The following is a 15,864-nucleotide window of genomic DNA, read 5'->3' as shown; positions in this document are numbered from 1 at the left end:
AAAATGTTAAATATATATATATATATATATATATTAGGCACCGCCAAAAATGGCCGCAAAATCAAGTTGTTGTTGTTTTTTAAAACTAAATTACATTTATTAAAATCCATTATTTCTGAGTAACTTTTTTTTTTTCAGAAAGATAAAACCCTGAATTTATCATATAGAAAACAGAATAATGTAAAACTTTTTCTACTATTTTTAATTAAATTTTAAATGTTAAATTTTCCCAAAAAGTTAACAATTGACATTTTTTGTCTTGCACAAAAAACGTACTTAAATATTTAAAAAAAAAGGTTTTTGAAATAATTAATTTATTTATTTATTGTCTAACTAAGATTTAGGACGATTTTCTAAGAGAATATGCAAAAATATTATAATATAAGTACCTGAATTTCAAATAATTCCACTTATTCATATAGGTAACCAGATATTTCGCGTTGATCTAGAGTCTATATCGACACCGTTTGCGTTTGATAAGAAGAAAACTATGGAAGACCAAACAGGCCAAAAAAACTTATTTTTCAGTGACGAAAATTTCAATGTATTATTAAGCTGAGGCTGGCCAGTACCAGATGGGTGACCATTTGTATGAGTTTGGTTTTTAATGTGTATGTGAGTGGGGGCCAGGCTCCCCAAAATGGGGGGGGGGGGCAATTTAAAGCAGAATAAAAAAAAATTATTTCAGCGCGTTTGGTCCACCGTAGTCGAAAGGCGGCAAACGTTTTTAAACGGGATCGAAAAAAATGATGCTATTTTTAACACAAAGGGCACAATATTTATTGAATTTTTTTTTTTTGTATCGATTATTCAAAGCATGCCCTGTTTAATAATGGTCATGCATTATTCGGCTCGCTAAAAAAAAATTGTTAATTTATTTATCAAAAATTTTAAAATGGCTTTTTTCGTATAAATATTAAAAAAAATTTTTTTGTTTTGCTTAACTTAAATTAATTATTTTACTTAACATATTCACCGAATTTCACACTTCAAAACTCAAAAGCAGGATAATTAAACACAATCGAAGTTCTGATATTCAGACGTCAAAATAAGGTATGCAAACAATTTTTTTTTTTAATCTATAATTCTGTCCCTTACAGCAACACAATATCTTGTGTTCAGTTTCAGATGATTATTTTAAGCATATTTGTTCCCACTTCAAAACAAAGGGGGGTTTTGTAAGCAAAAAAATATATATATATAAATATCGTTTATGAAAAATAAGTACACTGTTATAAAGTTCATTCTTCTCCTAATAATCGCTGAAAATTTCGTATTGATCGGATAATTACCTGATTTTTGGTAGATTTTTAAAAAGACGGTCCGTCAAAAAGTACTGACCTGCCCCCCCAGTCATACAAATATTTTATTATTGTTGGCATTACATTTTATATAATGTCGTTATATATATATATTAAAAAGGTAGATGAAGAACGGAAACTAAAAAGATCATTTTAATATTTTTCACTTTTACTCCAATCCAATGTTTAAAAAAATCTTTAAACTTATTAGGTAAACAAAGGGAAATATAAAGAACACTACTTATAAGTTTTTCATTAATAATGTGTGTTGTTACACCAAGCCTGTACAAGCTGTTAATAGGACTAATAACAGTTTCAAGTGATTACCACCGTTTATAATCAATACATCAATAGTCGACTGCTATTCTAAATATATATATATATATATATATATATATATATATATATATATATATACATACTTCGGAATAGTTTTTATTTAACAGCCAGTGGTTATGTAAACGTGAGATTGTAGGTTTACAAAATATTACTAAACAAGAATTGCTCGATATGCAAGATAGAGCAAATATATTAAATTGTAATTCAATGAATTTCAAAAAATAAAAATTCTTTGATATAAAACTCAACCACTTCATTTCATTTCAATGAGAGTTTTTTGAAATTCATTGAATTACAATTTAATATATATATATATATATATATATATATATATATAGATATATGAGTGAAAAAGAGAGTGGAAGAGAGAGTGAAAGAGAGAAAGAGAGCGTGTAAACGAGAGAGAGAGCGTGTAAAAGAGAGAGAGAGAGAGAGAGCGTAAAAGAGAGAGAGAGAGAGCGTAAAAGAGAGAGAGAGAGAGCGTAAAAGAGAGAGAGAGAGCGTAAAAGAGAGAGAGAGAGCGTAAAAGAGAGAGAGAGAGCGTAAGAGAGAGAGAGAGAGCGTAAGAGAGAGAGAGAGAGCGTAAGAGAGAGAGAGAGAGCGTAAGAGAGAGAGAGAGAGAGCGTAAGAGAGAGAGAGAGCGTAAAAGAGAGAGAGAGCGTAAAAGAGAGAGAGAGCGTAAAAGAGAGAGAGAGAGTGAGAAAGAGAGAAAGTGAGAGTGAGAGAGAGAGTGAGAAAGTGAGAGAGAGAGTGAGAAAGTGAGAGAGAGAGTGAGAAAGTGAGAGAGAGATAGTGAGAGAGAGAGAGAGAGTGAAAGTGAGAGAGAGAGAGAGAGTGAAAGTGAGAGAGAGAGAGAGAGTGAAAGTGAGAGAGAGAGAGAGAGTGAAAGTGAGAGAGAGAGAGAGAGTGAAAGTGAGAGAGAGAGAGAGAGTGAAAGTGAGTGAGAGAGAGAGAGTGAAAGTGAGTGAGAGAGAGAGAGTGAAAGTGAGTGAGAGAGAGAGAGAGTGAAAGTGAGAGAGAGAGAGTGAAAGTGAGAGAGAGAGAGTGAAAGTGAAAGCGAGAGAGAGTGAAAGTGAGAGCGAGAGAGTAAAAGAGAGAGAGAGAGAGAGTGAAAATGAGAGAGAGAGTAAAAGAGAGAGAGAGTAAAAGAGAGAGAGAGTAAGAGAGAGAGAGAGTGAAAATGAGAGAGAGAGAGTAAGAGAGAGTGAGAGAGAGAGAGAGTAAGAGATTAAATCATCTACCTTTTTAATATATATATTATCGAATTGAGGCAAAGACAGAAAAGAAACTTGATAACTTACCGTGACGCGAAGAAGACAGAGGAGAATTGTTCAAATTAAACGAACGTTAAGTGAATTAGTTGACACAGGTGCATAAACATCCCTCACTTAACTTTGGCTGCAAGCCAGTTAAGCTTGAAGCTTTCTGTATATTTGTTTGTTTCCCCAAGACATGAGTTGGAACAATTACATTGAAGGCATTGCCAGGGCCGCTGCAAGGAAAGTGGGCTCTCTTTACCGTGCTAGAAAATTACTAACACTCGAAAGTATCCCGTACCTCTATAAGGCCACCATTCACCCACGTATGGAGTATTGCTGTCATATTTGGGCTGGTGCATCTGCTACTAGTCTCTCGCTTCTAGACAAGGTTCAAAAGAGAGTCGCCAATCTGATAGGCCCTGAACTGGCATCTAAGCTTCAGCCTCTGTCCCATCGACGAAACGTTGCATCCCTCTGCTTGTTATACAAGTATTTTAATGGTGAATGCAAGCACTTGTGCCCCCCACGACGTGAACACCCTCGACAAACCCGACAGGCTGCTAAATCCCACCCCCACGCTGTAGAGATCCCTAGATGTAAAAGATCTTTCTACTCCAGTAGTTTCTTCTCCAGAACCGCTAGACTTTAGAATTCCATTCCAGGTCCCTGCTTCACCAACTGTACTGACGTGCAGAAGTTCAAGTCCAACGTGAACCGACATCTTGCTGCCCAAATCCCTACATAGTACCCCAGTAGTTGTTGCCACCAAAGTGGCAATGTGCCTTGTTTGGGGTCAAAATGTAATAAAAAAAAAAAAAATGTTGGCAATAACCAGCCCCCCTTAAAAATGGGAGTGTCCAAATGAATAGCAATTGTCTGATATGACGGGTTTTCCCCACATTGATCAAAGCTCATTGCTTTCTGGGCGTCCCGGCACAAAAGGCTGAGAACACGACTTTGCTTTCGATTTAGTTTCGCTTTTATACAAAAACCACGAACAAACAGAATAGCAGGAATTTTATAAAATAAAAGTCGTTCAAATAAAAAGATATTTACAATGTCCTTTCGTAAATCGTAGATATTATAATCTATGGAGTATATAAAAAGTTCTAAGTAGTTGTTGTAGGTCAGCCATTTTTTTTAATCCATTTGTAAGTTATATTTCTTAGTGCCCCGGTTGTCCCTCCCCCGCTTCAGCATGGCCAAGAGGTGATTTGGCTATAAACGGAGGGATACACACAAAAAAGCAACCAGAATGCAATCCCAGGATTCCCTTCCTTTTCTTCATCTCTTTTTGCCATGAGAGGAACAGTAATGAATTTTACGAACTCAATATTTTTCAATTTTTAAACTTTAAAAATCTATCAAAAAAAAGTTGCTCAAATAAAAGATAGACACGACATCCTTTCGTAAATCGTAGATATTATAATCTACGGAGTATATAAAAAGTTCTAAGAAATGGTGACCCCCCCCCCACCTCCTAAACCTTTGCCGGACATACAAAAAAAATCGCACACGCAAACACACATTTTCGCTTTTATATTATAGATGCTCAAATTCATTTTTTCTTTTCTGTTTAAATAACATCTGGGCTGGTGTGGAATGGGGACAAAAATGGTTGGTCACATTCAATGCTGCTAAGACTAAGCTTGTTTCCTTCAATAACTACAAGAAACCTTCTCTACCACCAATAGCAATGGCCAAGAACACATTGCCTGAAAGTACTTCTTTTAAACTCCTCGGCCTAACGTTTACAGGGAATATGAACTGGAATAGATACATTGAGAGCATTGCCAAGGCTGCTGCAAGGAAGGTTGGCTCCCTCTACCGTGCTAGAAAACTACTTACGCCTGACAGTATCCTATACCTCTATAAGGCAACTATTCGCCCATGTATGGAGTACTGTTGTCACATCTGGGCTGGTGCATCTGCTGCTTGTCTCTCGCTCCTGGACAGGGTTCAAAAAAGAGTCGCCAACCTGATAGGTCCTGAACTGTCATCTAGGCTTCAACCTCTGTCTCATCGACGAGATGTTGCATCCCTCTGCCTGTTCTACAAATACTTTAATGGTGAATGCTCTGACGAACTGCAAACACTTGTACCTCCCCGACGTAACTAAACCCGACAAGCTACTAAGTCTCATCCCTTCACAATAGAGATCCCTAGGTGAAAGAAAGCCTTTTACTCCAATAGTTTCTTCCCCAGAACTGCAGGTCTTTGAAACTCCCTTCCGGGATTCTGCTTTCCCAACTGCAATGATATGCAGAAGTTCAAGTGTAATGTTAACAAACATCTTTCTACTCTTCTCCCTTCATAATGACCCCGCTAATTAATTCCCTAATAGTAGCCCCCTGCTTCAAAGTGGCACTGTGCCTTGTTTGGGGTGAAAATTGAATAAAAAAATAAAAAAAAGTGTGGGAAAAGATGTTATAAATAAAAAAAAAGGATAAAATACTGTTAAAAACTCGCTCAATATATGTTACCGTGACATAGGCTGACTATATTCGGCGGGTTTTTAATAGTATTTTGTATAATTTTTTTATTTATAACACCTTTTTCCATACTTACGGTGTTAAAGAGGGTGTGAGACGCCATCTTGAATTTTCGAATACATCAGTAAACACTATGTTTTTCGAGCTGAATAAATATGTTACATTGAATAAAAACACAAAAAATATATCCAGTTTGGTAGAAAAGTAACTTATCTTGCCTTTGATAACATTTATTTGTTATATATTTGTTTTTTGACAACTTTTTCGAATCTATGTGTACAGTAATACAAACCCCACCATCTTGTCCGGCTTCCGGTTTACGTTGCTATAGATTGCAATGAGTTAAACTTCACGATTGCCCTAAAACATCTGGCTAATTAATTCCCTAATAGTAGCCCCCTGCTTCAAAGTGGCACTGTGCCTTGTTTGGGGTGAAAATTGAATAAAAAAAAAAAAAGTTTGTATTGTTGAATATATGAAGGCGTGACCTTACCAGACAAAGCAGTGACGAACACCAGGCCCATGACACCCTTGGAAAAATTTCGAAGCCGTAAAATCTGCAACGTCTTTGGCACCTGTGTTAAAAAAAAAATTTTGACAACTCCATCATATCTGTCAAACAATTTAATTATTAATGAAAACAGTTTTCGAAGACAATTAATGAAAATTAAGTTTTGCAAGTTTTCAGAAAATAGTTGCCTCCATTTTTACAAGTCAATCTTTTCAGTTTCTATTTTTTTTTTTCTTCATTTCTTTTATTCAGTAACTAGCGGGGGTACCCGGCGTTGCCCGAGTGTTTGTTTCCGGGACGGGGGGGGGGGGGGGGAGTTTTAAAAAATGTTATGGTAGGTAAGTAGGAAGGATCAAACCCGGAGTCATGAGTAAAAGTAGGAAAATAAAGTGTGAAAAAAAAAAAACAAAACAAAACAAAAAAAAACATCTGCAACGTTAACAGTTCGGCCACCAAGAAAAGTCCATTCCAGTTGTTTAGGAAAAAAAAAAAAAAAAAAAAACGACTACGGTAGGTCGGCGCGAACGTGAAAATATAATGTGAATTGTCCAGCACGCTAACCACTATGCCACAGAGCACTGCAGCTTAGTTTAGTGATTTTAAATAACTTCACATGAAAGAACTACGAAGCCAAACCAGTGTTCTCTTCTCAACTGTTCCTTGTGAATGATCCCCAAACGGTGTTAAGTGGTGGCAGGGGGAGGAGGAATTTATTAGAGAGAAAATATTTTACCACTTCCATTGATCCTAACCGATTTTGGCCGTGACTTCTCAGCAGAAAAAGTATAGAAATCTAAGATTATCGAGGAATTTGAGAAATAATAAGCCTATAACACACCTCAGATATTGTTCTGCCGTTTGTGCATATTATATTTGCATGAAATATCTTGATTTTTAATCCTATTAATGTCAAAATCAGACGGGAAAAAATGAGTTCATTTTATTTATATAGAGATGTGTAATTTGATAATGAAGCAACGGTTGTCTAATCACTATCTGTGCCAATGTATTTATGCATAAATTTGAAAATCCTACTGAGACTTTGTTAAAAAAATGTCATAATTTTTCTTACAATTTAGTGACGAAGGAAAACACCCAGTGATATTGAAATTTATGATGAAGCAATGGTTGCCTAATTCTTAACCAAGATGATGTATTTATGCACTAATTTGGAAAGCCTAATGATCTACTTTCTAAAAATTGTTTCAGTTTTCTTAAAATTATGGTAGCCTTGGGGGAAAGAGAAATTATTTAACATGTTGTACAATACCTATCGATAGTATGTGAAATCGTTTCGTGTATGTATTTTAATTAACCGTCCGAGGGTAGGTAAAATTATTTTAAATATGTGTTGTATATTACCCATCCTCGCAAAGGAAACATTATTTCATATATATGGTATAAATTACTTATCCTAGATAAGGTACAATTATTTGATACGTGTAATACCCGTCCTAGGGTAGGTAAAATATTCTTTTGATCGAAAAAGCTAATGATACATAGACATTAAAAATTCCTCTATCCGAACATGTTCAAAATCGACTTACATTTTCTCGTTTATACGGTCCCGAGCATTGCTCTTTTTTAAAAAATTTCATTAACACCTGAAACACCTTTTTTTATCTTCTATTCTCGCCCCAAAATAGGCAGAGTGCCACTTTGATGTAGGGGAGGGGGGCTACTATCAGGGACATAAGTTGTAGGGATAATATGTAGGGAGTTGAGCAGGCAGATGGCTGTTCACATAACACTTGAACTTCTGCATGTCGGTACAGTTGAGAAAGCAGTCAAACAATTATTAATGAAACAGTTTTCGAAGACAATTAGTGAAAATTAATTTTTGCAAGTTTTCAGAAAATAGTTGCTTTCATTTTTACAAGTCAAACTTTTCAGTTTCTATTTTCTTTTTCTTTTAGCAAAACTTCATTTTCAGTAATTCTTTTTTTTTTTTAGCAAAACTTCATTTTCAATAATTCTTTTTTTTTCAGCAAAACTTCATTTTCAGTAATTCTTTTTCTTTTTAGCAAAACAGAGGTTTCAAAACACGTACACACATGCAGTGGAAACAGCTTCAAGATAATGCCAATCTTCCAAACAGACAATTATTTTTATTTACTTACACAGGAAAAAAAAACTTCATCACCAGATTCACTCCTGAACTGAACAGAACCTAATACCATCACACAAAAACATGAAATGCAAGGTACACTCGCATGCACACCCATACATACACATATACACACCCACACATAAATCAGAACCGACACATTAAAACACACACACGTGCGCGCATACAACCACACACAGACATAACACCCCTATCTCTAATACAACACACTGAACAATACCAACCCTACTTAACCTCGAAACCAACACCTAGAACCATAGTATAATATCTGTTCCAACACCTCGCTCCCTCCTCAGTCAGTGGAGGAGAACCTCCTATGACTGAAACAACTATCATCCCTTCTATCATCCCCCTCCCATACCTATACCCCCTCCAATGCCCCCCCCCCCCTCTGGGGAACAAAATCTTCCCCACACTAGGAACCGATCCTAGGTCTGGCCATACCCACATGGGGAGACAAATAAATAGAAACATTAAAAAATCCCTTTCTAAACAAACATAATATAAGGAATATCCGAAAAGACTAAAACGAAAAATCACAATACTAGAATCCAAAAAATAAATATCAAATTAGAATGAAAGCACCCCTACCCTTATTTCAGAAGAGCTGGTCCCCCCCTCCTCACACATACACATTAGTAACGACCTCGGATCACAGTCGCCTTCCTAAGGAAGCAAATAACCTCATAACACTATAAAACAATATACACATTCCCAAACCAATAAAAGCAAACACACACATGCACACACACACACCCTACCCCACCCTAAAGGAAAAGAAAAAAAAACATTAGCAGAAAGAGACAGCGACTACAACCAGGTCAGCGGCCTCCCTCGACTAGCCCAATAAAAGAGTAATGAAAATTGAACATGCCAATGAATAATAAACGCTTACAAGCCTCCACCCGTTGGAAAAACTTCAAATTAACCACGAAAATTGCCATTTTTACATCTCCAACACATTTGAAAATAATTTCTGACGAGGACGCTTCACAGAACGTCTGAAATGCGCGTAAAAACGATTTCAATGACTTTAGAACATTATTACAATGATCCAAACATAATTCTCAATGAAAAACCAAGACACGGAATAATAAAATAATGTTAAAAAAACACACATTGTTGGTGACTACTCCCTTATTTAAATATACATCTTTCTTTCGTTGGAATTTCTTAACCCATTTTATATAAATATATATATATATATATATATATACACACACATATAGTAGTAAGTGCTTAAGCCTGACGAATTTTCATGAGAATGAAACGCAGAATATTCTGTGTAGCTTAATTGCCATATATATTTTCATAAATTACTACCTCGCTCTACCTATATTGTGAGCACTGTTGAAGTAAATACTGAAAATTAACGCATAAAATATCTTTGTATATTAATTTATGTGATTAAATGAAGTAATTGTGTATATATATATATATATGTGTGTGTGTGTGTGTGTATACATATATATATGCATATATACATACACACATGCATACATATCTATATATGAAAAATTTGCAGGCTCTTTGAAGATTATAATATTATTCTTCGGTTAAAATTTTATGACAATTCATCAAAAGAACCTATATTTTTAAACCAATAAAATATGCCCAAATTTGTATATATAGTGCCCTGCCAGGCCAGCTTCAGTTTTGCTGCTTCAGTTATCTCCCCTGTAGCCTTGCCAGGCCATTAATACATACAACAATATCTTCGCCAAAATAGTTTTGCTGCTTCAGTTATTTCCCCTCTGGCCTTGCCAGGCCATTAATACATATATATTACAACAATATCTTCGCCAAAATAGAAGATTAGGGTCTCACCTGTTGCGGGGAATTGACGTGACTAAGCCCTGACCACAAGAAAAGGGTGTACAAAACGAATGCAGAGAGAAGATGAGCAGCTAATCTGTATTGACTCACTCGTGGGATTCCTTCATTTTCTTCCAGGCCACTCTTGACCATATACCAACCAAGAAAGCCCTTAAAGATTAAAACAAAATATAAACAATAACATAAAACATGTATTAAGATATGTTTGAAGCCAAAACAACGTATTGTTATAAAATAAATATTTATTTTGTTTGAAATTGAATAGATAAGGATTTTTGGGGAGAAAAAAAAACAAAACCGATGCGTTATTTTTAATTGTAGGAGAAAAAAAAAGGGGGTTAAAGATATATTTTTCCCCCATTCGACTGCATTTTGGGGGTATTTCTTTCTGGACAGTTTCTCCAATTCTGTAGCCGCGGTCTTAACAGCGGAAACAAATGCCTGTATTGTAAAGGTAAGCGCTATTTATGGTTGAATTGGTTGTGTCGTCTGGTTCGACAGACGACCGCATCTCTCAGATTTGTGGAAAACGTTTTCATCCAATTATTTTTTTTAGGAATTGCTTACACAATTTTTATTTCAAGGGGACTTTTTAAGTGTTTAATTACTTACAACTTTCAGTGAATTTGTAATAAATTTTCCTTTAAATAGATAAGGATTTTTGGAAAAAAAAAAAAAAAATTTTAAGGGGGAAAGAAAGACATTCTTTCTACTTTTCTAAAAATTGAATATAATTATCACCTGACTGTATTTATATTAAAACATCGAAAGAAAACAAATGTTAAAACCTTATATATATATATCGTATTGAAATTTTCACGTTCTGCTTGTTTAAAATATTGCATTATTTTTATGAATGAAAATGAGCCGATAAAAACACTCCAAAAAAATAAACATAGGTTTTGATTTTATTTTTTTTAAACAACGTTTTATAAAACTTCTTCGTGTGGAAAAAAAATATTTACAAAAACCATTAAACCATATTAATATTAACCGAATAAAAGAATTAAATATGTTTTTTTGTTTTTCACAAATTGGCTAAAACATGTATAATGCTTCCTCCCCCCCTTTTGTTTCTTTTCCGCATTAAATTTATTTTATAAACTTTGAATTATTATTTCCCCAAAAAATAAATAAATAAATGAAACCGTTAATTAACGAAAACATCTGGGGGGGGGGGGGGTTGTTGTTGTTGAAAGAGAAAGTGTTTTTGCTAACAATAACAAAATAAATAAAAATCTTGTCATGTCAGTCACGACGACTACTACTACTACTGCACTATCCGCAACATGAGAAAACTCGGTACTTGTACAGTTTAATGAAGACATTAAAAAATGAAAATATCGGAAAAAAAAAAAAAAGGGTGGGTTTGTATTACTGTACACATAGATTCGAAAAAGTTGTCAAAAAACAAATATATATTTATTCAGCTCGAAAAGCATACAGTGTTTTATCGATGTATTGGAAAATTCAAAATGGCGCCGACTCTTTCTTTAACACGGTAAGTTCAGGAAAAAGGTGTTATAAATAATAAACTAGACAAAATACTGTTAAAAACTCGCTCAATATATGTTACCGTGACATATGTTGACATATATTCGGTGTTTTTTAATAGTATTTTGTATGGTTTTCCCAACCAAATAAAAAAGCTCAATACACAAATAATAGAAAGTAGAGCTTATTATAAAGAAATTAAATAATGCTAGTATATGTGTATGAGAGAAAGAAAATTAAAACGGTAAGTTGAAATTTACAATCAAAATATATTGTTCGACTGAATACTCCAAAAGACAATTTACAAAGTCCTTATTTCACAGAGTTTCATAGAACGCTACATTATTTTTTTGGATGGAGTCCGATCGCAGACATTCTTTGAAACTCCATGGAATAAGGACTTTGCAAATTGTTTTTTTTTTTTTTTGAGTATTCAGTCGAACAATAAATTTTGATTGTAAATTTCGACTTACCGTTTTAATTTTCTTTCTCTCATACACGTATACTAGCAGTTCCACCCGGCTTTGCTCAGGCCCTATATACTGTTCATAACTTTGTGTGCATATGTACGGTAATGCCTTTTTTTTTTTTTTTTTTTACAAGGTGGTCACCAATTATCAGGGCCCGGAAGCCACTCAGGGATAAGGATTATTGTAAGTACAGTATGTTAGTGTGGATATTTCACTTAATGCCTTAACTAGCAAATTCTAGCATTGCTACAAGTATAATTTGCTGATTTCTTTATGTCCTCTGATGAGAAGAATAACAAGAATTCTTTGAAACTCCGCCGGATAAGGACATTGTAAACTGTTTTTTGGAGTATCCAGTCACAAAATACAGTTTTAACTTTTTTTCTCTTATATATATACTAGCAAAAGTACCCGTCGTTGACTGGGTTCAAAAACAGCCTACAGAAAATGGACTTTGATTTATGAAAGTACTAGCGTGGAGTACCCGGCGATGCCCGGGTGTTTGGAGGTAAATTAAAACTCCGAGGGGAGGGGGGGTAAAATAATAAAAAAAAAAAAAAAGTTTTGGTAGGTGAGTATGAGGATCGAACCCAAAACCCTTGAGGCAAAGTTGGAAATTAAAGTGTGAAAAAAAAAAAATAAATAAAATAAACAGTACAGTATGTTAGTGTGGATATTTAAAGCGTCTACTTAAGGGGGCGGTTCGACTGAATACTCCAAAAGACAATTTACAAAGTCCTTATTCCACAGAGTTTCACAGAATGCTACGTTATTTTTGGGGATGGAGTCCGATCGCAGACATTTAATGCTATAGTAGACAATCCACTTCACCTGTCACAAGCGTGGATTGCAAGCTTTGGGATCAACCTGGAAACAATAAATAAAAATGCCCTTCTGTATAATACACTTCTTTGACTACTAGAGAGAAAAGTTAATAGAGGGAAAAATTTTTTTTACACTTTGACCCCAATTTTGACCTCTTAACATTTATTGTTTTGGGCTCAAGTCAGATTAAAATGTTTGACCCATGTCCAGGTAACCTACACCTAAAATTTCAAGTGTTTAGACTCAAAATTAGCCGAGGAGTTTAGTAGAGTCTGCAAAGGTCAACTCTTTCAACTTTGACTTCTTGGCAGTGAAACTTTCACCCAAAAACTGATTAAAAAGCTTGCTGCATGTCTGAATACCCTTTATATAAAATTTCAAATGTTTAGAACCAAAATTGGCTGAATAGTATGCTAGAGAACGCAAATGTAAAATCTTTTGAACTTTGACCCATTGGCAGCCAAAATTTTCGGTCAAAACCCGATTAAAAAGCTTGCCCTATGTCTGAATACACTTTATGTAAAATTTCAAATGTTTAGACCAAAAATTGGCTGAGTAATTTGGAAGAGACTGCAGAGGTCATTTTTTTTTTTTTTTTTTTTTAACTTTGACCCCCTTGCATGTATTGCTTTGGGCTCAAATCAAATTATAAAGAACCTATATCTAAAATTTCAAGTGTTTAGATCTTAAATCGGTGGAGGAGTTTGGTAGAGTTCTCAAAGGTCAAATCGTTGAACTTTCACCTCTTAACAGCCAAATTTCTGGCCGAAAACTGATCAAAAAGATTCCCCAAATCAAGCAGGCTCGAACCCATACCGCAAAGGAGGAAAAGAACGGGGGAAAAAAACGTGACGTCTCTGCTGTTATGACCACCGCCAAACCGAAAGTGACGTAGGTTTAAATTAATGCTAGACAATCGAAAATTTCTGGCCAAAAACGGATTACAAAGTTTTTCCCAAATCTCCATACCCTGTATATCAAATTTCGAGTCTGTAGACTGAAAATTGACAGAGTTATTGCATAGGGGAATGTACACACACAGACAGACACTTTTACTTTTATAGATATACTAGCGAGAGGTAACCAGCGTTGCCCAGGTGTTTGTGGTTTTGGGTAAATCAAAACTCCGGGGGGGGGGGGGGGGGTATAAAATAAAAAAACAATGTTTTGGTAGGTAAGTATGAGGATCGAACCGGAACCCTTGAGGCAAAATTGTAAATTGAAGTGTGAAAAAAAGCCTGCGACGTTAACCATTGCATCACCGCGACATACAAACGGAAACGTGTTTGAATTTATTTAATTACTTAGATTTGGTAGGTGCACGTTTTAATGACTTAATGAGGTCAACTGTTGACTGCAGAGTAGCATTTCATTTACTGTGAAACGCGGGGGTAGGGGAAACCGGAAAAATGACGGCAGAATTAATTATAGGAAAAGGCTTAATCCACATGCGGCAAGTGAAAACTGTTGAATATTTATCTTCTCGAAGTCGAGCAAATTAAATAGACAGGCGAGCTCCGTTGACAACTCTGAGATATTACGATTTATATGTGATATAAAAAGTTTTAAAAAGTCGTTAGGCGACCGACCGCTTCTCTGAAAAAAGCCTTTTGTAGACACACACAAAAAGCGAACGCACATACATACATTTTCGCTTTTATATTTATAGATAGATTCCAAAGATTAACGGTTGCCATTTATAATTCAAATACAATTTTGGGTATGTGGTATACATATACTGTCAACTTATCAAGGCCCAGAGGCTACTCGAGGATAAGCATTGATAAATGCCTTAATGAATCTTGCTTTGCTAACTGCTGGAAAACCGCTTTCTGTGGTACCAGGTTTCAAGATTTTTGGCGAAAGAACTGACCCATCAAATTATCGCACCATTAGCCTTCTCCCGCTTTTCGCCAAAACATTTGAGTCCTTAATTAATCACTTTACAACCGCTGAACTCCTCACCGACAATCAATATGGATTTAGGCAAGCCCGTTCCAAAGCAGATATCCTAACTAATCTCTGAATGTATATACCATTCACTAGACAAAACAGGGGAGGGTAGAGCGGTAGCCCTCGATATATCTAAGACTTTTGACAAGGTATGGCATGATGGTCTTCTAAGGAAAATTAGATCATATGGTATCACTGGGAGAATTCATAATGTAATTAAATCCTTCTTAAATAGGAGAAAAATCCAAGTTGTCCTCGATGGCCGTACATCTAAACAATATGATATAAATGCGGGAGTACCTCAGGGGTCTATCCTTCGACCTATATTATTCCTGATATTCATAAATCATCATGACCTCCCTGATAAAATTGTTTCTGAGATGAGTATGTTTGCTGATGACACCAGGCCCTATAGCAGACATGAGGGGAAAACAAATGAACACATATCTAAAGAAATGGCAGAAACACTAGAGGATGACCTCCGATCTGTAGTGGAATGGGGACAAAACTGGATGGTCACATTCAATGCTGCTAAGACTAAACTTGTTTCCTTCAATAATTACAAGAAACCTTCTCTACCACCAATTACAATGGCCAAGAACACATTACCCGACAATACTTCCTTTAAACTCATCAGCCTAACGTTTACAGGGAACATGGGTTAATATTCTCACTGGAAAAAAGATATATCTGTTGAAATTCAAATATAGGTTTGTAACAGAAATGAAATGAGTGTTTTTTATATAATTTATTGATTGAGATTATGTGTTAATTATTACAGAGGGTGTTTGAATGGTGTGAGAAGGTTCACCTGTGTCTACAGTTAAATAATGTTCTTTTAATAAAAGTTTACTTATTAATAGCGCTATGTTATAGAAACCTCCACGTTGTTTAATAGTGCTTGAAATTGCGATGAGCACAGATTCAAGAAGTCTCCAGCGCGGTTTATTTGAAATAAATTTAACTACTTTTGCTTGTTTAAAGTCAAAGGTATGATTATGCTGCAATGAATGAGAGAATAATGCACTTAGAGAATTGCTATTTTTTTTATATCTCTTTTACGTTCTATTTCAGAAAAACGGAAAAAGACGTTGGAAATTCAAAAAGGAGTGGGGAGGGCTGGCGCTGTTAAAGAGAGGGAAATTTTAGTGACGTCATATAGTCGTTAATGTAATTTTAAAAATATGAACGCAGTTAATATTCTTACTGGAAAAAAAGATATATCTGTTGAAATTCAAATATAGGTTTGTAACAGA

The 15,864-nt window shown here is 35.1% G+C and overlaps 1 protein-coding gene across 1 annotated transcript in view; it reads right to left on the bottom strand.

Annotated features, from left to right (window-relative positions):
• Window positions 1-15,864, bottom strand: part of LOC145271135 (heme A synthase COX15-like) — a 64,024-nt gene that overhangs the window by 12,042 nt on the left and 36,118 nt on the right. Inside the window, exons 5-6 of the mRNA XM_080126672.1 lie at window positions 9,858-10,016; window positions 5,885-5,966 (exon numbers count right to left, since the gene is read on the bottom strand). Of these exons, the coding sequence (XP_079982798.1) occupies window positions 5,885-5,966; window positions 9,858-10,016 (241 nt within the window). The remainder of the gene's footprint in view (window positions 1-5,884; window positions 5,967-9,857; window positions 10,017-15,864) is intronic.

Source organism: Euprymna scolopes, chromosome 46 (genome assembly GCF_053919585.1).
Source record: "Euprymna scolopes isolate OS-2025 chromosome 46, ASM5391958v1, whole genome shotgun sequence".
Classification (NCBI taxonomy): Eukaryota; Metazoa; Mollusca; class Cephalopoda; order Sepiida; family Sepiolidae; genus Euprymna; species Euprymna scolopes.
Note: the sequence above shows the minus strand (reverse complement) of the source record. Positions and strands in the feature narration are given on the sequence as shown.